Here is a 20,667-nt window from a genome sequence, read left to right on the forward strand (position 1 = left end):
TGAAGTCAATGTTGTGACCGTAGACTGTTTGGTGGTGACTAATATCAAACACAGTTTTAGGAAAAACTGCGTACTTAATGTTACCATGATGACAATAAAAACAATATTTCTTTTAGATAATAGAATGTCATTTCAGCTCAAAAACATGGTAATGTGCTGAATATTACATTGTTGTAACTATTCTAACTAGAAGTATTCAGAAAACGTCACTTTTTATCTTGTATTTTTTCAGAGCCAGGTCTTCTTTAAGTTGTGGTACTTGCGATTAGTTGGTATTACAAGTATCTTGGTACTTGATGGCGGGGGAAAGGATGCAGGCATTGATTGTTCGCCGCTCGTTCTCCTTTTCTGATCTAGTACTTGCTAGGTGTATGCTGCCTGTTACCATCACTTTGGATGCCTAGCTGATCGTTTTGTCCTGCTGGTCTGCATACGGACACTTTGGTGTCTGTTTTGGGGAAGGGATTGCTTCTGCTCGTTTGCGAACTCAACTGTGAAGACAAACACCCGCTGAGTAGCCATAGCTAGTGCTGGGCTAACTACAACGGTGCCTGGCATTATGTTCAAATACCCCATCTCTTAGCTGCTGTCTTAATTGGTGGCTACCTCCACCCTTCATCCTAGTCATTAAACAACTTGGACTCCTCTGGCGACCCCAATATATCCACAGAAGATTTCGCAAAAAGGTTGTTTATCTCCTTCTTGGTGCTGCTACAATCCCCTCCATCTGGTCCTCGACTGCGCGTGTTGCACCAGTGAGACGTCATCAGAGCACTGGCACACCTGGATTACATCGCCTTCCGAGAGCATCTACTGCTGGGCGAAATGAAATTGGCGGGGTGGACTACAGTGTATTGCAGGGCCTACAGAGACTTGCACTGTCAGATCTTTCTCCTATTACTATGGAATTATTTAACACACAATCCTTTATTAATAAATCCTTTCTTATTTATAACCACATTTTCGATCAAAGACTGGATTTTATGTGTTTGGTTGAAATTTGGCACAAAACAGGGGATTATTCAGTGCTAAATGAAGCCTGCCCCCAGGGATACAATTACATGAGTAAAGCCTGCAGCTCTGGACGTGGGGGTGGTTTGGCATCATCCATTGAGCTGAACTAAAACTTTCTCCCCTGCCACTGCCTGATTTTGCCTCTGAGTGTTTAGCCTTCAAATGCAAACCTCGATATGCTCATATATCGCCCCCCTCAAACCACATTCCTCATTATTACTGAAATACATGACTTACTTACAGTAAGTCATGTATGTCAACCAAATTGTCATGGTTGGTGATGTAAATATCCATGTTGACAATCCATCCTATAACCTTGTAACAGAGTTTCTGAGTCTACTAGATTCTCTTAGCCTCCAGCAGCATGTGAAGGCCCACACACACACACACTAGGGGGCACACCTTAGACCTGGTCTCAGCCCCCATTAAAGGCTTAGAGGTCTATGATCTGGGTGAATCTGACCACAAGTGGTCTCTATGGCCTTTATGTTCCAACTGCCTAACAATAGACCTAAGCGCCAAATATCTTTCCAGAACTGGAATTGCATTGATCTAACCACCACGGCTGCAGATCCTCCAGAAAATCACCTGCCCTGTCATCACAACATTGGATGAACTGGTAGAACATGACAGTGCATCCTTGAGCAGTCTTTGACCTGCATACCCCTATCAGTATACAAGTGAGTTTTAAATGCTCTGCTCCCTGGTACACATGGAAAATAGGGCAAATGAAAACGGCTGGTCGTGCCTTGGAACACCATTTTAGAAACTCTGGGCCTACTGTTTTCAAACTTGCCTTCCAAGACCATCAAAGGACCTACTATAAGTCTCTGGGATACACAGTGTCAGTTTTATTCTAATCAAATCAATAAAAACATTGGAAACTTGAAGCAGCTTTTTGCTACCATAAATTATCTCCTGGAACCACAGCAGTCTTCCTCCACAGGAGCCACTCAGGAGTGATGCAACAGCTTCATTGACTTTTTTTTTTAACCTAAAGTCAACAATATCCACTCATCAATGCCTGGCCTTTCCTCCCAACCTCCCTCTATCCCCAGCTACTGGTCTGGGTGTTGCTTAAATCCTCCCTTAAAACTGTTGTCATTTGTCCCATCCTAAAGAAGCCCTCATTAGACCCAGAGGCGCTTGCTAACTACGGGCCTATTTCAAATCTCACCTTTCTGTCAAAGGTCCTAGAGAAGGTAGCAGCCTCCCAACTTCAGAACTATCTCAAGCGTAACAGCTTGTTTGCGAGGTTCTAGTCAGGCTTTCGTTCAGCCCACAGCATGGAAACAGCTCTGCTCAGGGTAACGAATGACCTACTGATGACAGCTGATGCAGGTTCACCATCTCTGCTCATTCTCCTCGACCTGACAGCAGCGTTTGACACAGTGGAACCTATCATTCTCCTGGATCACCTCCACAACACCATTGGCTTGTTTGGAACTGTATTACAGTGGGTCCAGTCCTACTTGTCTGACAGGACTGATTGTGTTCTGTTGGGTGGAAGTAAGTCCAGGCTTATCCCTGTCACATGCGGTGTTCCGCAGGGGTTGGTTCTCACCCCCATCCTTTTTACCATCTACATGCTACCCCTCGGTGATGTCATCTGCAGACATGGGTTGTCCTTCCACTGTTATGCTGATGACACCCAGCTGTAGATCAGAACTGCACCAAGCCGCTCTGAAGCTCTGTCATGACTCACTGCATGGCTTGAGGAGGTAAAGGTATGGCTGAACAACAGCTTCGTTCAGATAAACAGTAATAGTAACAGTAGTAAAACCGAGGCCCTCCTTGTTGACACCCTCCCTCAGTCATCACTTTCTCCTCCTCAGTCACTAACGTGGTGGTTCGGTTGGATCCACAGTTGACTTTCAGTAACCACATAAAATTGTTATTATTATTATTATTATTATTATTATTATTATTATCTGGGTGATAAGATTCAGGTCTGTGGAGATTCAAGATCAGAGTAACACCGCAATAAACATAACCAAAATGAAACAACATGCCTTGACTCTAGTCTAGTTTTGGCTAAAAAGTTCCATGCTATGGCTTTAAATTAGTTCAGAGGTGAGTAGGTAGCCACAAATTGTACTTAAATAAGAGTAACGTTACTTCAAAATAACATTAGGCCTACTCAAGTATAAGTACAAAGTAGTGGTCTAAGAAATTACTCGAGTAAAAAGAGTATTTGTAAAAAGTACTACTGAAGTTAGAGTAACTTAAAGAGTAACTGTCGGAGCGTAACATCTGATTCATAATTTGAAGTTGCTGTAATTTGAAGGACAAAACTTTAAATAATGAACAAAATCTGGTATTTTCAAAGGATGTACACAAACATTTTAAAAATTACATCATATCTGAAGGAAATACAAGAAACATGTGTTCAAATAATTTCATATTGTCGACATAAAGCTCAAGTCACTTGTAGACTTACTCACAGTGAGAAGAGGAACCACAGCTTTTACTCAAGTAAGAGTACTGTTACTTCAATAAACATATAACTTGAGTAGGAGTAAAAGTGCTGCTGGAAAAGTACTCTGAAAAGTAAGTTACTCAAGTAAATGTAACTGAGTACTACCCACCTCTGGTTTTCATACTTATGTAGTTGCCATAGTTGTGGTCGGATGCTCTTGTGACTGACTGACACACTGAGCAGTTTTTAAATTCTTTACATTTTTATCTTGCATTTTTTAACATTTTGGGATTTTGATCAACTAAGTGCAGCTTGTGCAGTTCACAGGACAGAGGTTATGTATGATTTCAGCAGCTATATCCATGACAACCCAGCATGAAGCTAGCTATGCTAACCAGCTGGCTCTGAAATGTACAGACTTTTACTTCAAATAGAAGATGTTCTAGAGGATATAGAGCAGAGAGAGGCTCAGGCTCCCCCTGGAGGCTGCTGTGATACTGCAGGACACAGGAGAGATCTAAACTACAGGGTGAGCCGCTTTTACACAGAATAACACCCAGTGGATACAAAGGGAGGGCATCTGACACACAAGGAGGGCATCTGAGGGTTAGTTAGCAAAAGACGAAGTTTAAATCTGTCAGCTGGGCAAATCGTTGCAGAGGGTTGGCAGCTTCTGATTCATATAATGAGTCATTATATTATATAAGGGGAGACACCTTGAAAAGTGAAAGTAAAACAGTGGTTTGCACTTCCTCGTCTGTTTGAGAAAAACTAATGTTGAATTAAACCAAATAAGTTATTACATAAACAACAGAATGTACAGCAGTACATGTTTTAGCTTTAGTCATATTAAACAACAACATTAATAGTAGAGTAGTGTGCATGAGCCGGGGAGAGGTTTGGTAATAGTAGTAGTAGTAGTAGTAGTAGTAGTAGTAGTAGTAGTAGTAGTAGTAGTAGTAGTAGTAGTAGTAGTAAAGGGTCGAGCAACACTGACCTGTGCTGAAGCAAACTGTTGAGGGGTTGAAGATGTTGAGGTGAACTTGAGGAAATGCAGAACGAGTGTTTCCTGAAACATCAGAGGAAGGGGCTGCTGTGCCCTGCCCTGTCATCCTTCTACATCCCTGAGTGTCAGATGCCCTTCCAGATGTCCAGATGTATGTGCTGTGGATAAATACAGTGGAAGAATGGACCTTGTCTCCAACAGAAATGCTCAATGTAAAAGTATCACATGAAAAAATCTACTTAAATAAAAGTATTAGTGCCTGTTTAAAAATGTAAAAGTTAGAGTTAAAAGTAAAAATATTTCACACACGTATTAATTTGTTAAAGAGTAAACATAGTTATAGTGATTAAAATTATACATATTTTGATCACAGTAACAATACAAATACATTTTATTTAATTTTCTCATGAATTTTGTGTATTTATTTTTCTTTTGCTCAAAGCTGAAGCTTCAACTTGAAAACTTTAGTCAGGGTGTTTCCACGAACATGGTAAAAATAACCCCTCAAATCATATGAAAAGTGCTTTTTACTTTTCAGTCCTGTTCAAAACTGTAGTGGAGTAGAAAGTACAGATATTGCTCTCAAATGTAGTGAAGTAAAAGTAAAACGTATCCACTTTAAAATGTATACTCAAATACATTACTTTACTACTTGTACTTCATTACCTTCTACCACTGGTATTGACACAAGCTTAAAACAAGCACAATGACAATGTCAAAGGTTAAAAATAAGCAAATATATCTTGAAACATGAATAATTATCCAGCATGTGTAAAAATAAGACTCATCTTAAAGTTAAATCTTAAAGTTTCAAAGACAGTGCAGTGTAATTGTGTAAATTAGTGTTTATCTAGACAGAGATTGTAGTGGAGTTCACAGATGATGTGGAGGCCCTGTTATCCTCAGGTCCCTCTGTGACTGGGCCAGACTTTACACGTTTACAGATTCCATTCAAAAGTGGGCGGGGTGGAGTGGCGAAGCACCGCAGAAGAAACGCCAACAACAAACGTCAAGATATCCAAAGTGACGCAAAGAGCAGCGGACGTTTGGTGCGTCAAAATAAAGTATTGCACTGGTCAAATGTTTTCAGTCCATGCTTCAGGTTCCCAAAGATGAGCTGTTAAATATGCACGATAAATTTCATCATACAAAGGTTGGACACCCATTCTAGGTTTATTTTTATTTATTTTTACTACTCTGTACATTATAGATCAAGACGAAAGACATCAAATATATGAATCAAGATGTATGGATTTATGTAGTAAAGAAAAAAGCTGTGTGTGTGTGTAGATTTAATTTACTGAACATAATGAAATAATAAGATTAACTACAAGGAAGAGGATGGGACACATTCATTTTGCCTTCACAAACCGGAAGTTGTCTTGTCCTTTACACAAACTTGACACGTTTCTGTTCCAAACTTTGGGTCCACGTGTTACTCCTCTCGTGCTCCTGTTCCGCTGTTGTCTCGTGAGCTTTTCTTCCGCAGTCCCCAAATGGATCTGTTTCTGTCTCTTCTTTCATTCCTACTGCATCTTTTCTCCGTAAACTGTGACACAGATCCGGACGCGTTCGTGGACGTGAAAGTGGACCGCTACTTCATGCCCACGCGGTGTCCCAGAGAGGTCCAGAGCGAGGATTTTGTCCGGTACCACTTCAACGGGACTCTGCAGGCGGACGGGAAGAAGTTCGACTCTAGGTGAGGACTGTCACTGCCCAATTTGCGTCAAAGTTCGATCTGCGCATGCCCAGATACTTGTCAGTTACTACGGCAACATTTACTACACAAACTACATGTATTATGCTGCCTGTGTTTTATTATTCTTAAAATATATTCATTTTTAAGTTAAATCTGTGTCCAATGTTCGTGTTAACAGCACCTTTAACTGCTAAAAAGCCCAAACAAACAGATAAGAGCAGAGAAACATTCAGGCGCTGATCTGAGGAATATTTCATATGTTTTGTGATTACAGCAATACCGGATTTTACCAGTGTTTTTCTAAAAATAAACCTTTTATGAAACTTTCTTTCTGGACTCTATTTAATTTAAATGAATGGCGAACTAAGGTTTCAACCGACAGATAACATTTTAACTGTTTCTGGAGAGTAAAATCATGAAAATATAATCAAGCTAATCCCTTGAAATGGCCGCCTCCTCTGGTTTACCGTTGCCATAGTGAATCCTCTTTTCTCTGATCCGTTGATTGTGGCTTTTCTCCTCAACTAAACTCAAAATGATCAGACTATGGGTGGTCTAGTTCTCCTCCAAACCTTTTTTCTGAAACGGCCACTCAAATTTGGCCCTGTCTGAGTAAGATAACTGAGTCAGGAATTAAACTCTTAAATTAAACTTGTGAAAAGGGCCAAAGTGGCTCTTGTTTGGCACAACTGTGTTTGGAGGAAAATGGTGCCATCCTGATGCATCGAAAGAAAGTAAAAGCAGAGTTGGGTGTGTTTTTGTTTTCATTTTGTTATAAATTGGCTACAATATAATGTTAAGTTTGTTTGCCAGTTCATAAACAATGATGGACTGAATCTCACAAGAGTCAGATTTGTGTAGTAATCTGGGCTCTTTTAGGGTTGTGATTGTTACATAAAGACGAGATTATATGACAGTAATGATTGGTTGAAGGCGTGTTCCCTTCACACTGCCATAAACCTCGTCTTTGGGTTTCGAGGGCTTTAAAATCGTCACCTTGTTCGAGCCTTGTGGCAGTATTGGCCGTGAGCCTAATTGCAGTGGAAAGAATGTGTGTAGTGTCGTTTTGTGACTAAACGGTGCTATATGCTGCTGATGTGGTGGAAACACTATACTTTATGATACTATAACGTTTCATTGCTCTTTCTCTCCTCTCACTCGTTCTTCCCCTCCTCTCCCTCTATCTCACCATCTCATCTTTCTTTCCCCGTTCTTTGTCACCTATCTATTTATCTATCTCTCTATCTCCCCCTCTCTCTATCGCTCTTTCTTCCTCCATCGATGTTTGTCTGTCTTTGCCTCGCTCTCTTTCTGCCTTTCTCTTTATTTCCCCCTTTTCTCCATCTCTCTCTCCCTCCACTCTCTCTTTTTTCTCCCTTTCTCCCCTTCTCTCTCCTGCCCCCTCTCCTCTCCTTCTTTCTCCCCCTCTCTTCTCTCTCTCTACCCCCTCTCCTTCCCCTCTCTTCTGCTTTTCTCTCCTCCTCTCTCTCTCTTTCCAACCCCCTCTACCTCTCTCTTTCCCACCCTCTCCTCTGCTTCTCTCACACCCTCTTCTCTCCTTCTTTGTCTCTCCTCTCCTCCTCTTTGTCTCTCCTCTCCCTCTCGCTCTGTCCCCCCTTCTCCTCTCACCACTTCTCTCCCTCTTTCTCTCTCTACCCCGCTCTCCCCTCTCCTCTCTTTCCCTCCCTCTCCTTTTCTCCCTATCTCTTTCCGTCCCTCTCCTCTCTCTTTCCCTCCTTCTCTTCTCTCTCCTCTCCCTCTTTCCCGCCCTCTCCTTCTCCTCTCTCTATTTCTGCCCCCTCCCCTTCTCTCCCTATCTCTTTCTGTCCCTCTCCTCCACTCTTCTCTTCCTCTCTCTCTCTGTCTTTCCCTCTCCTCTCCTTGCGTTCCCTCCTTATCCTCCTCTCCCTCTCTCCTCTTCCTCTCTCTCTCTCTTTCCCTCCCTCTCCTCTCTTTCTCTCTCTCCCTCCCCTCCTTATCCTCCTCTCCCTCTCTCCTCTTTCTCTCCCTCCCCCCCTCCTCTCTCTCTCTCTCCATCCCTCTCCTCTCCTCAGTCATGACAGAAGTACAGCCATTGTGTCCCAGGTGGGCTCTGGAAACCTGCTGACGGGTCTGGACAGAGGACTTCAGGGCATGTGTGTGAACGAGCGGAGGCACATCTTTGTCCCTCCTCATCTGGCCTTCGGGACAGTCGGAGCAGGTTTACTCAAACTCAACCCAACTTTAATCATTCACAAAGATGAGAAAAGAAGAAAAGAAACATACAACACAAAACAATCTTCTTGGGGACCCTCTTCCTATTCATTTATATTAGGGGGGACCATGTGAGCCCTCTTGCCCTGGGCCGCCAAATTTCTGTCGACGGGCCTGCTCATCCATCATGTTCTCCACTCGATTGTCATTGTTTTCACTGATAACAAAGCACATTTATGTAAATTTTGTTTCAACATAGAACTTATTCACAACATTATAATTATTGTAAGTGTCAGCAGCTTTAATTGTTATCGCAGTTATATCGGCCATGATCATAGACTGTTTATATAAGTGGACAAAGCTAACCTGCTAGCCGCTGTCCAAACAGGAAGTGATCATGGACGCACTTCCGGGTCCATCGACTCTGGCTCCAATTTACTTTCTATTGGAAAAAAATATGGCCCCTCCCTCTGTAACTGCTGCTGTCAGACCAAATGTGTTTAGGTCTCTCTCTCTCTCGCTCTCTCGTTCGCTCCCTTTTCTCTCTCCGTCGCTCCTCCTCTCCTGTCCCTTTTCTCCTCTCTCCATTTTCTTTCTCTCTCTCTGTTTTCTCTCTCCCTCTCTTCTCCCTCTCTCGTTCTCGCTCTTTCCCTCTCTCTCTTCCTTTCTTTTCTCCTTTCTTTCTGTTTCTTCTTTTGCTCTCTCTCTTTCCCCCCTCTTCTATACATTTTCTCTCTCCCTGCCTCTTTTATTTCTCTCTCTGTCTCTTTTCTCCCTCTCAAAGGTAAATTGGACAAATCAAATAAATGTAGTTTCAGTCAAATATTCACTCTCTCAGTATGAAATGACTCATAAACAGGTGGAACATAACAAAAAAAGTAGTGAAGTACCTGAGTATAAATATTATGTATCTGTACTTTACTTAAGTACATTTTATAGTTGATAGTTTTTACTTTTACTTCACTACATCTGAGAGCAGTATCTGTACTTTCTACTCTTTAAGTATATTTCAAACAGGTATTTTAATACTTTTTACTTAAGTAGATTTTTTTCATGTGATACTTTTACTTGAGTATTTCTTTGCCCATGTGTCTGTACTTTTATGTAACAACACTGAGTTCTTCTTTTACTGCTTATACAAACACAAACAGCATTTATAACATCCAGTTGTGTTACATTTACGATCTTTAATCAGTTTTGTGACGATGTGTTCAGGCGGCGTGATCCCTCCCAATGCCACGCTGGTCTATGACGTCCTCCTTCTGGACATCTGGAGCACGGACGATACCGTTCAGATCCGAACTTTATACAAACCGGAAAAGTGCGTCCGAGCCTCGGCCACCTCAGACTTTGTGCGTTACCATTACAACGGGACGCTCCTGACGGGACAAGCGTTTGACTCCAGGTAAGAACAGGTGAGGTCATAGGAGTAAAGAGAGTCTCAGCTGTTTATATAATGAACATAGCTAACCTGCTAGCAGCTACGTTCGAAATAGGAAGCGATCATGGGCGCACTTCCGGCTCTATCAACTGTGGCTCCTATTCACTTTCTATTGAAAAACTGTGTCCCCTTTCTCTCTAACTGCTGCTGTCAGACTCATTATTTTGGTCTTAAATGTTTGTATTAACCTGCTCTACATGATCCTGCAGTTTTTATTTCATTATTGTGTCTGTAAGTCAAGATATGAACATTAATAACGGACAAATCAGGCACCTTTGTTCCCCAAGGTCACTCCTGCTAGCGTTAGCAACAGGTTTGATTGACAGTGTTGCTAAGTGGGCGGGAAGGGGCGTTAGTTTAAACAGCCTCGCTCCAGATTGGCTCTTTAGTTGTTATGATACTCGCTATATAACTCCTCTCGCCTCGATGTTCATTTGGAGCCGAACTCTGTGGGTAATGTCACACTGTCCATGTCACTTAGTCCACTTCTTAACACAGTCTGTAGTCTATCTTTCATCATATTGTGCTGTGTTTTTGTGTTTTGTAGTCACCGGAGGAATGCGACCTATGACACTTACTTGGGACAGGGCGAGCTCATCCCCGGCATGGAGGAGGGGCTTCTGGGGATGTGTGTGGGCGAGAGGAGGGTGGTCATTGTGCCTCCTTTTCTGGGATATGGAGAAAATGTTTCTGGTAAATATGTGATGCCAAATTATTTTTATACAGTGGGAAAAAAGCCATTTGAGATTAGTTTGTAACTTTGAGTAAAATTTGTTAAAGGTCCTATATTACGCAAAAGTGATTCTCGTGAGCTTTAAGTCATGTTCTAATGCTCTTACCTCCTCAAAAACAGACCTGGAGTTGTGTTTTGTTTCGTTCACACATGTTTGAGTAACACTTTATTATTATTAGTCTGTCTACATCTCCAAAGCTCAAAATGCTCTGTTCCACCCTGTGATGTCATGAAGCTTTCAAGTTAACAGCTCCTTTTTACCCTTTAGTTCAGTAGAGATTGACAAATTCAAAAGCTGAAATGATCCAAATGATTCTAGTGAAGGTGTATGGAGTTTAAAAATACAGTGGAGCACTTCCTGTATTGACATCACGAGGTGGAACAGAGTGTTTTCAGTTTGAGAGAAGAACTCAGCCTAAATATGCACGGTTTATGTGTTAAACATGTGTGAATGAAACAAAACACAACTCCAGGTCTGTTTGTGATGAGGAAACAACATTAGAACAAGAAAACAGCGTAACATGACGTATGTATATATATTTCCCACGTCCAGTATATTTGTAAAGTGTAAAGTTATAAATGACTCACTCAAGTATTTTATTTCAAAACAATACAGCTCTAATACTTTTTTTTATATAAATTTCATGGGTAGATGTCACAGAACCAAGTTATGGCTCTGAGTTACAATGAGGTTTAACACCTAAATTATATCATCTTTTGATTGTATGTATATTAATACTATTGTATGAGCTACTACTCAAGTTTATTTAGTCAGGATCAGAGGGGGAAGGTAATGAAGTAAAAGTAGTAAAGTACTGTACTTAAGTAAAGAACAAATGAAATGTGTTGAAATAAATACATAATTGAAATGAAAATAAATCAAATAAATAAATGGAAAAAAAAACAGATGCCTAAAAATTTTACCCAAGCACTTTACAGTGTATACTTTTTACTTTTACTTTAACTCCATTACATTTTTGAACTGGACTGAAAGAAAAATGTACTTTTCATATGATTTGATGGGTTATTTTTACCATGTTCGTGGAAACATCCTGACTAAAGTTTTCGAGTTCAAGCTTCGAATTTGAATAAAACAAAAATAAACACACAAAATTCATAAGAAAAATTAAGAAATCATGTTGTTACTGTTGAACAAAATATGTGTCATATGTTTGAATCAATATTATACTACATTTACACTAAGTAGGCCTACATACATTGTTAAACAGGTACTTAAATACTTTTACTTAAGTAACCTTTTTCGTGTGACACTTTTTCCCTCAGTATCTGTACTTTTATTTAAGTAACAAAGTTGAGTACTTCTTCCACCACTCGTCATTCCTCTTATTCCCTTGTGTCTCGTGTTCTGTTGTTACAGGAACCACAGTGCCCCCTCAGGCCACTCTGGTGTATGAGGTGCTGATGATCGATGTGTTTAACTCCAAAGATAATGTCACTATAACAGCGACGGACGTCCCAGAGCACTGCAGCCGAAGAACCAAGACTGGAGACTTCATCCGATACCACTACAACGGGACGTTTCAGGACGGGACCCCCTTTGACTCAAGGTAAAGATTATTTTTGAAATGTATTTATTTATTTACTCTCTCTCCTGCATATTCTCTTCCTCTCTTCCCATACTTTCTCTCCCCCTCTCTCCCCCACACTCTTTCCCTCCCTCTCTCCTGCATACTTTTTCTCCCCCTCTCTCCCCCATACTTTCTCTCTCCCCCATACTTTCTCTCTCCCCCATACTCTCTCTCCTGCATACTCTCTCTCCCGCTCTCTCCCCATACTTTCTCTCTCCCTCTCTCCTTCATACTCTCTCTCTCCCCTTCTCCAACCCACACTCTTTCTCCCTCTTGCCCCCCTTCTGCACGACTGAGGGATTCCAAGGAAATATGGTTTTCAGTCAGAATACTTTTTCATGGTATGACGCTGCATTGAATCATAGACTGTGTGTGTAAGTGGACATTCCTAACCTGCTGGCTGTGCGTTCCAAACAGCAAGTCCAATTCACTTTCCATTTAAAAACTGTGTCCCCTCTCTCTGTAACTGCTGCTGTCAGACTCGTAATTTTGGTCTTAAATGTTTGTATTAACCTGCTCTACATGATCCTTGGGGTTTTATTTCACTGTTGTGTCTGTAAATCAAGATATGAACATCAGAAAGATGTCTTCTTTCCCTGAGTTTGGTCCCGCTAGCATTGGCAACAGGTTTGATTGACAGCGTCGGTAAGTGCCTGCTCCAGCTAATCCAGTGGTGCAGAGCGTTACCTTCCTTGCCTCACTCCGGATTGGCTCTTTGGTTGCTATGATACTCGCAGTCCCATGCTGTGGGTGATGTCACACTCACTTAGTCCACTTCATTACACAGTCGATGGTCTGGTCAGCTGATTAAACAGGTTTTGTCGCTGTGTTGCTACCAGTGGAGGCAGAACGACAGCAACCTCTGCAGTCTCATATATTTATATTGTGCATGATCTGAAACACTGTGAAGTATTTTTTTTATGCCAATTCCACAGACGCTGCAGAGGTCTGAGCGTTCTGAGGGACATGGTCATTAACAACACTACTCGTGTGAATTTTAATAAAGATTTTGAAAAAACAATATACCGGTTAATACAATGGGTTTTGATGGTTGTACGACCTGTTTTGACAAATGCACTTCAAACTTTGGAACATTTTTTGGACAAGAACTGAATTTTTCAAAGCAGCTGAGAAAAAATGTAGAAGTGCTTGTAAATGGTAACTCGAAATCCAGATTTAAGAATGTCTGTTTTTACAGTTACCGGAGAAACAGCACTTACAACACGTACATTGGACTGGGCTACGTGATCAGAGGCATGGACCAGGCGCTCCAGGGTCTGTGCTGTGGAGAGAAAAGAAGAGTCGTCATCCCTCCTCATCTGGCTTATGGAGAGAGCGGAGTGGGTCAGTTACACTGCATTAACCTGTTTACTCTATTACTTGTACTTCATTTTATTCAGAAATAGAAAGGAATACAGCAGGATATTTTTTGTATTTCTTTTAACATAAGTATTCTGTTTGCAGTTGCAAACATGGCATTTTTCTCATGTGTTTGGTTCACTTTGGTTTAGTCAGTGATGGAAGAAGTACTTACTTACGTTTTGTTACTTAAGTAAAAGTACAGACACTAGAGCAAAAAAATACAAAAATAAAAGTATCACATGAAAACATCTACTTAAGTAAACGTATAAAAGTACCTGTTTAAAAATGTACTTAAAAAGTAAAAGTATTTCTCTCAGATGTTGAGATCTTATAAAGCTCCAAATGTGGTGATTTTGACAAAAGATTTGAGCTGAATTTTGTTCAACAGAAACAACTGAATCAGTATTTTTGTCTAGCTCTTTTTATTTGCATATTTTTGTTTTGCTCAAATTATGAAAGTGCTAAAAATAAAAATAAATACTTTTCCTGTTAAAAATGTAGTGGAGTAATAAGTACAGATACTGCTCTCAAATATAGAGAACTAAAAGTAAAAAGTATCTGTATGGGCCAAACTGGGTTTGCAGCTTTGATCGATATGTGTATAAAACATGTGTAAAATTGTATTTTTCTTGCTTTGTTGGAGCACAGACAAAAATACAGGTAAATCTATTCACAAAAGGCTGGATAAACTACATCTCCACATTTAAACTGCCAACTAAAGCGAGAGTTTGCCCTGCTTCTACATAAAGTACATCGGTGCTCTCTAGTGGTAATTAACAAAAATACATTTAGCTTCAAGACTAAACTTTGGCCCAAACAGTAACCACTTAAAAATGTACTCAAGTACATATACCTAAACTTTGTACATAAGTAAAGTACTTTACTACTTTTACTTCGTTACGTTCCACCTCTGGGTTTAGATAAGAAATAAACAGTAGCTAACATCTCTTAAAACAACTTTGTGGAGATGGTAGGTCACCTGGTTGATTCAATGGCAAAAGAAGACCAAATAAGTCAGGTTTATGGAGATGCGAGCCCACTTTATTTTGCTACAGGTGTTTTTATGGTGAGTAAATACATCTTGCTGTGAGCGAGGTCGCCTTTCTGCAAACATGGCCTGGTGGCATCATCTGCTTGTTTCCATGGAGATACACAAGCAGTTAAAAGTTTGGACACACTTTTTCCGTGACATTTCTTCGTTATGTCCAGGATTATTTTACACTGTAGACTCTCACTGAAGCATTAAAACTACGAGTGATACATGTGTAACGAAGTAAACAAAACTAAACTGAAAACAACTCCAAACTTGATTTAGATTTGATAGTTTTGAAACAATCCTTCACCCTTTGCTTTGGACCCTGTTTGCACTTTTGTCATGTCTTGATCCTGACACAGCTGTGTCCTCCTCCTTTTCTTCACAACAGAAAACCTCATTCCCAGTTGGACCGTCCTGGTTTTTGACATTCACGTCATCGACTTCCATAATCCCAAAGACTCAGTGGAGATTCGGACTGTACTGAAGCCTCCGAACTGTAAAGAGACCAGCGAGGCCAACGACTGGATCCAGTATCGCTACAACTGCTCTCTGATGGACGGGACCCTGCTCTACTCCTCGTGAGCGCCCTCTGCTGTTCACTCTGCACAAATGCATCCTCGACCTCTTTCTTGCATGTAATAATCATAGCTTGCTTTTTCTTTGACACAATTTTCCCTCGTAAATAGGCCTAGAAACCTGTGCAGACATTTAAGGGAGGTGTAGAACATGTTGGTCAAATTTTTATGCAGCACTTTTCCACCTTTAAGGCTCAACAAATGATGTATATATGTCAAGAGTGGGATTCGAACTATCAACTCTCAGATCAGTGGACAGTGTCGATACTGATGGCGTTGTCCTTTTGTGAATTATTATTATTATTATTACTACTAAATTATGATCTTAGTGGCCAAAATTGTTTGTCAAAGCCTAATCTGGAATACCATGTTCCACAGTGGGCCATTGTGTCCTTAGGCAAGACACTTCCCCCACATTGCCTCGTATGAATATGGTGTTTGGTGTCAGATTGGCAGCCTCACATCAGTCAGTCTGTCCCAGGAGTGAATGAATACTGTACTTGACTCTGAATGTCTGGAAAATCCAGAAATGCCTAATGATCTGGACCAATTTAAGTCTCTGTGTAAACAAAATATTACACTACAAGATCATCACATTTGGTGCTTTTTTACGCTAATGCCCCCATCTCTTTAGTACAGCAGGGTCCGGGCAAAGGCACGTACTTGACCAGTCAAAAGTGTGGACGCACACTCTTTTTTTTTTTTTTTTTTTTTTTAAACTACTTTCTACATTTTATATACATACAGAAGATATATGAAGCCAGATGTATGGAATTAGAGAGGTACAGATCTTAACCAAAGAAAGTACATTTTTGAGAGGGGAGTTAAAGAGGACATTTTTGTTGGGAAAGACTATGCCTGTGTAATCCCTCAGTCGTACAGGTCTGATCTACAGTACAAGCCAAAAGTAAAATCTCTAACTGGACAAAAAGTTGTAGGAGTGAAGGCGTCTGGCTGCTCATCCAAGCGGCTTCTTCAGTTCTGGTCAGATTACTGCTGGACACTGCCTTATATCTGTCTGAAGGGAGGAGCTAGCTCTATTGTTCTCTTTGTTTGCTTTGGGTCCGAGGTTGAGTTACAGATGGAGGAAAGATGATGTCTAAGGCCCCCAAACAAAAATTGCGAGGAGACAGGGGAGTTAAAAAGGCAATTTTTGACAGTCCATCTTCTAACAGGATTGGAGGCCTTAGACATCATATCTGCTATTTATAACTCCATCCTCAGACCTAAATCAAAACAAGGAAAGCAATAGTGCTAGCCAGTATGCTAATAGACAGTAGGCTAATAGGTGTGAGAGCAGCCATTAGAGGCCTGAATGATTATGCAAAATATGACTCAAGCACAGTTCACACTTAGCCCTAGCCTACAAACAGAAACTGTAAACAAACAGGTGTGTTAGCGTCAGTGTAGTTAGCTCCTCCCTTCAGACAGATATAAGGCAGTGTCCAGCAGTAATCTGACCAGAACTGAAGAAGCGGTGAAATGTCTTCACTCCTACAACTTTTTGTCCAAAATTGAATTGGACGTATACTATGGCTCAGACCTGGACGACTGAGGGTTTACACAGACATATATGGAATCATGTAGCAAAAAAATCAAATCACTTTTAAAATCTCATATTCAAACCATCAAAGTCTCCTCCCTTTGCTTGGTCAAAAAATATTTAGTAGAGTTATTAAACTTGTTTTCAATATATCTTACTTCATATATTTGATGTGTTCTGTGTTTATATCAAATGTAGAAATCTTTAAAAAAAAAAAAAAAAAAAAAAAAAAAAAACACTGAATGAGAGGGTGCGTCCAAACTTTTGTCTGGGTGTAGCTCTGCATGGCTAAACTTCATTCTCTCATTTTGTTTGTATTTCTTGTGTATTTCCTGATTCGTTTTCTGTCTGTTTGCAGAGAGCAGTATGACTCTCCCTCGGTTACGACTCTGGGGGTGAATGCGGTGATTTCGGGGCTGGAGACCGGCCTGAGTGGGATGTGTGTGGGGGAGAGGAGGGAGGTGGTCATCCCCCCTCACTGGGCCCACGGGGAAAATGGAGGTAAGGACAATGGTGGAAGAAGTATGCAATATTGTTAAGTAAAAGTACAGATACAGAGGGAAAAAGTTACTCAAGTAAAAGTAAAACAATCACAGGAAAAAAAAATAAAAGTATTAAAGTATATGTTTAAGAGTAAAAAGTCAAAATATTTTGCACAACTGTTGTTCACTTGTTAAAGTGTAAATGTAGTGACATAGGTAGAGGAAGAACTCACTGCTGCCTCCTGTATTTTATGACTTTTCTTCACAAACTGACACTGAACTGATGTAAAACGATGATTAAAGTTTAGTACAAGTTCTATGCACCAAACCAAGTCAGAACTAAAGAAACATATTAACCTGTCAAAAGCTGTAAAGTTCTCATCTCTGACCCCTGTGGATCATTATGTTATAATTTGCACATTTTATATCGCAATATTCATCTAAAACAACTTAATAAAAGAAACAAGTCCACTGATGGGAGCTGACGTCACTGTAAACGTTGTCACAACAAAGCGCGGCATGCTGTCAGCGCCCCCTATGGATAGCTGCACATCACACTAGAGCAGCACTTTTTTTTTTTCATTTGTACCAAAGTGACTACATGACGCTGCAGAATCCTACAATTATCACTCATTAAATAAAACTGGAGAAGAAAGTGCGTACATCACAGTGGGCGTGTATTTTATTTATTTATTTATTTATTAGTTTATTTGAATAGGGACAATGCACATTAATCGACATTTCTGTAAATGCGCCAGTATTAGCTATACAGCTAGTTTCCAACTGCTAGTTATTGGTGGAGGGTCGATCGCCAAAATGGCGTCTTGAAAATAGTCGATTTAAAGATTACTCAAACATGAATCACTCCAAACACAACTTCAGAGGCTCAACGAGAAGAAACAACTAGAACACGGTTAAAGATCTGAACAGAACAGTTTGCAGAATAGAACTGATTCAAAACACAAACAAGGCCTAGGTTCATTTCATATTTCTCTTCTGCTAATGGTCCAATGTGTATTGTAAAACATTTTCAAATCTCACTCGTTATCTTTGTCAAAGCTGCAGCTGTTCAAATTGACGTTGCAGATGCCAGTCCTGTACAGAATGAAGTCACTGTCCTACAGACATTTTTGGACTCTCAGTAGTTTAAATAAGTCAGTACAGATCAGACTGAACCTATAACCATCCTCCTCTCTCCCTCCCTCCCTGCAGCATCGGGGGTCCCAGGAAGTGCGGTGCTGCTGTTTGAGTTGGAGCTGGTGAAGCTACAGAAGGGAGTTCCTGATGGATTCATGTTTGTGTGGCTGGATGACGGGGGCCCGGATCCTCTGTTTCCTGCAATGGACCTGAACGGAGACAAGCAGGTGCCTTTAGAAGAGGTGAGGAGTGTAGACTGTATAAAAAAAGTGGACTAAGTGAGTGTGACGTCACCCACAGTGTTCGGCTCTAGTCAAATGAAGCTCATGGAGGCAAGGAGTTATAGGGGCCAATTTGGAGCAGAGTTCCATATTTGGAATTCCAGCCACGAGTATCCATGAGTATCACAGCAACCAAAGAGCCAATCTGGAGCGAAGCTGTTGAATGTAACGGCCTTTCCCCTGGGTACTAAGCCACGCTGCCAGTCAAACCTATTGCTAACCCTAGCAGGAGCAACCTTGGAGAAAGTAGGCGCCTGATTTGTCTGTTATTAATGTCTGTGATGTGCTTTGGTCTTTTTAACCGAGAGGTCTACAGCCAGTCGTACGAGCATGTGGTTTAGATGAGGAATAGTTTGGGTTATTTTTTGTATTGTATGGAATTCCTAAAAAAAAAAAAAGTTAGCACATCTGTGGAGATACGTTTAATGCCACACTATGTAACATTCTTGGCAAAGTAATAGCATCACCACTGAGACAAGCTGGTGGCAGACCCCCACAAGGAAAAAGTACGAAATGCAACTTTGATATTTTACTTGAAAAATGTGAAAATAATAAGTGGATTTGTGGACTACAGTATATGGTCTTATTTATGGGTTTCAGATTGATGAAAAACTAGGGCCGTTACCATAGCAATATGAAACAAACTATCTTGAATCACTGAATGGTGAAGTGTTCTCAAAATGTCACAGATAGCAGGACGCAGAACCCCATGAGTGAATGTGTGTGTAAATCTGGAGGGGATTCAAGTCTCTTAATGTTGTTGTTTTTTTTTTGTATTTTTAGTTTTCAGAATTCATCAAACTCCAAGTTCAGGAGGGCAAAGGCCGTCTGCGACCGGGAGTGGACCAAGAAAGTATTATAAGGGACATGTTTTATAATCAGGACAGCAACAGAGACGGCAAAATTCTAGAGGAGGAGGTACAACTCAAAGACGACACAGTCCCACAGAGAGACGAGTTTTAAAAGATTTCAGAAAATGGACAAAAGATGAAGTCTTGTTGGAACTTGGACCGGTCGAGATGTGGCCAAACTATACCACGGAGAGTGTGAGGAAGTAACTGAATACAGTAAATGTGTATTCTGAGTACATATTCTGAGTGTACTCCAGTCATAGTCTGTATAAAGAAGTGGACGGAGTGAGTGTGACGTCACCCACAGCGTTCAGTTCGAGGCTAGCAGTTATAGTTATAGTTCCAAAGAGCCAATCTGGAGTGAAGCTGTTGAAGATAACACCCGCCCCTTCCTGGAAGGGTGTGAGCGCTTAGCAACAGGTTTGAGTGACACCGTTGCTAACACTAGCCAGATCGACCTCGGGGAAAGAAGGCAGCTGATTTGTCTGTTATTAATGTTCATATCTTGAGTTACAGACACAATAGTAAAATTAAAACCCCAGGAGTCGATGGAGCCAGAAGTGCGCTCATATTCACTTCCTGTCTGAAACGCGACGGCTAGCAGGTTAGCTATGTCCATTTATATATACAGTCTATGATGTCGGTACAGTTACTCTTTCATTTGGTGGTATTCAGAATAGAGTTACTTTAAAATTCAAAGGAATACATGGTGGTACTTGATCACAAAATTTAAGATTGAAACAGCACATAACTAGAGAGAAAAATCGAGATGGAGAGTGCATTTTTTCTTTAATCAGTGAGATGAAATGCAGAACAAACTGAAGTAATAAAAATGAATTATCTTTATCCTTCCAAATGAACGACACATAAAGAAAACTAACATGGAGGGGGGCAAAATTTACACAGTGGGTTTCAGAATGATGAGATGCCATAGAAATGAACAATTTAAAGCTAAATATTATATCTCTTGAATGCTGAGAAGTTCTCAAAATGTCACCTGTAACACAATTTGCCTTTTTAACAAAAATGCACATATTTTGTGTATGTTTTTTTTTTTTTTTTACCATTATGGATATTTCTTTACAAAAACAGTGAATTTTCATTAGAATAATACAGGCCCTGCCCTCATTACATTTACCTTTTATAAACTGGGCTGGACCTTTGGACATTCCTTTAAACTGATGTCAAGTTGAACTGAGTCTGTTGTGAATTCTACATTTGTGAGATTATTAAGCAAATGTATGTTACTTGAATGTTAATATAAAATACAAACATGTTTTATTGTAAAAAGGAAAGATGCTCCACT

At 40.5% G+C, this 20,667-nt stretch overlaps 1 protein-coding gene across 3 annotated transcripts; it reads left to right on the forward strand.

The window, feature by feature from the left end:
• Window positions 1-5,892: 5,892 nt before the first annotated feature.
• Window positions 5,893-20,656, forward strand: LOC117374803 (peptidyl-prolyl cis-trans isomerase FKBP10-like). 3 transcript variants are annotated; one of them, XM_033970983.2, is made up of 10 exons: window positions 5,893-6,138; window positions 8,193-8,338; window positions 9,547-9,736; window positions 10,320-10,465; window positions 11,884-12,073; window positions 13,293-13,438; window positions 14,881-15,070; window positions 16,969-17,111; window positions 18,305-18,471; window positions 19,294-20,656. In XM_033970983.2, exons 1-10 carry the CDS (start codon window positions 5,936-5,938, stop codon window positions 19,471-19,473), a joined length of 1,701 nt encoding a protein of 566 aa, XP_033826874.1. In that variant the 5' UTR covers window positions 5,893-5,935; the 3' UTR covers window positions 19,474-20,656. The 3 variants fall into 3 exon arrangements, with proteins under 3 accessions (XP_033826874.1, XP_055079601.1, XP_055079600.1); XM_055223626.1 differs by lacking the exon at window positions 8,193-8,338 and having other exon boundaries at window positions 6,058-6,138; XM_055223625.1 differs by lacking the exons at window positions 5,893-6,138; window positions 8,193-8,338 and having other exon boundaries at window positions 9,717-9,746.
• The last annotated feature ends 11 nt before the right edge of the window (window positions 20,657-20,667 follow it).

The sequence above is a fragment of the Periophthalmus magnuspinnatus genome, chromosome 8 (assembly GCF_009829125.3).
Source record: "Periophthalmus magnuspinnatus isolate fPerMag1 chromosome 8, fPerMag1.2.pri, whole genome shotgun sequence".
In the NCBI taxonomy this organism is placed as follows: Eukaryota; Metazoa; Chordata; class Actinopteri; order Gobiiformes; family Gobiidae; genus Periophthalmus; species Periophthalmus magnuspinnatus.

What these genes read in the sequence shown, in the direction of transcription:
- LOC117374803 (XM_033970983.2), top strand. Translation starts at nt 5,936, where the DNA reads ATGGATCTGTTTCTGTCTCTTCTTTCATTCCTACTGCATCTTTTCTCC. An exon ending in GGACAAGCGTTTGACTCCAG is followed by an intron (nt 9,737 to 10,319) that starts GTAAGAACAGGT and finishes TGTGTTTTGTAG; the next exon opens with TCACCGGAGGAATGCGACCT. An exon ending in GGGACCCTGCTCTACTCCTC is followed by an intron (nt 15,071 to 16,968) that starts GTGAGCGCCCTC and finishes GTCTGTTTGCAG; the next exon opens with AGAGCAGTATGACTCTCCCT.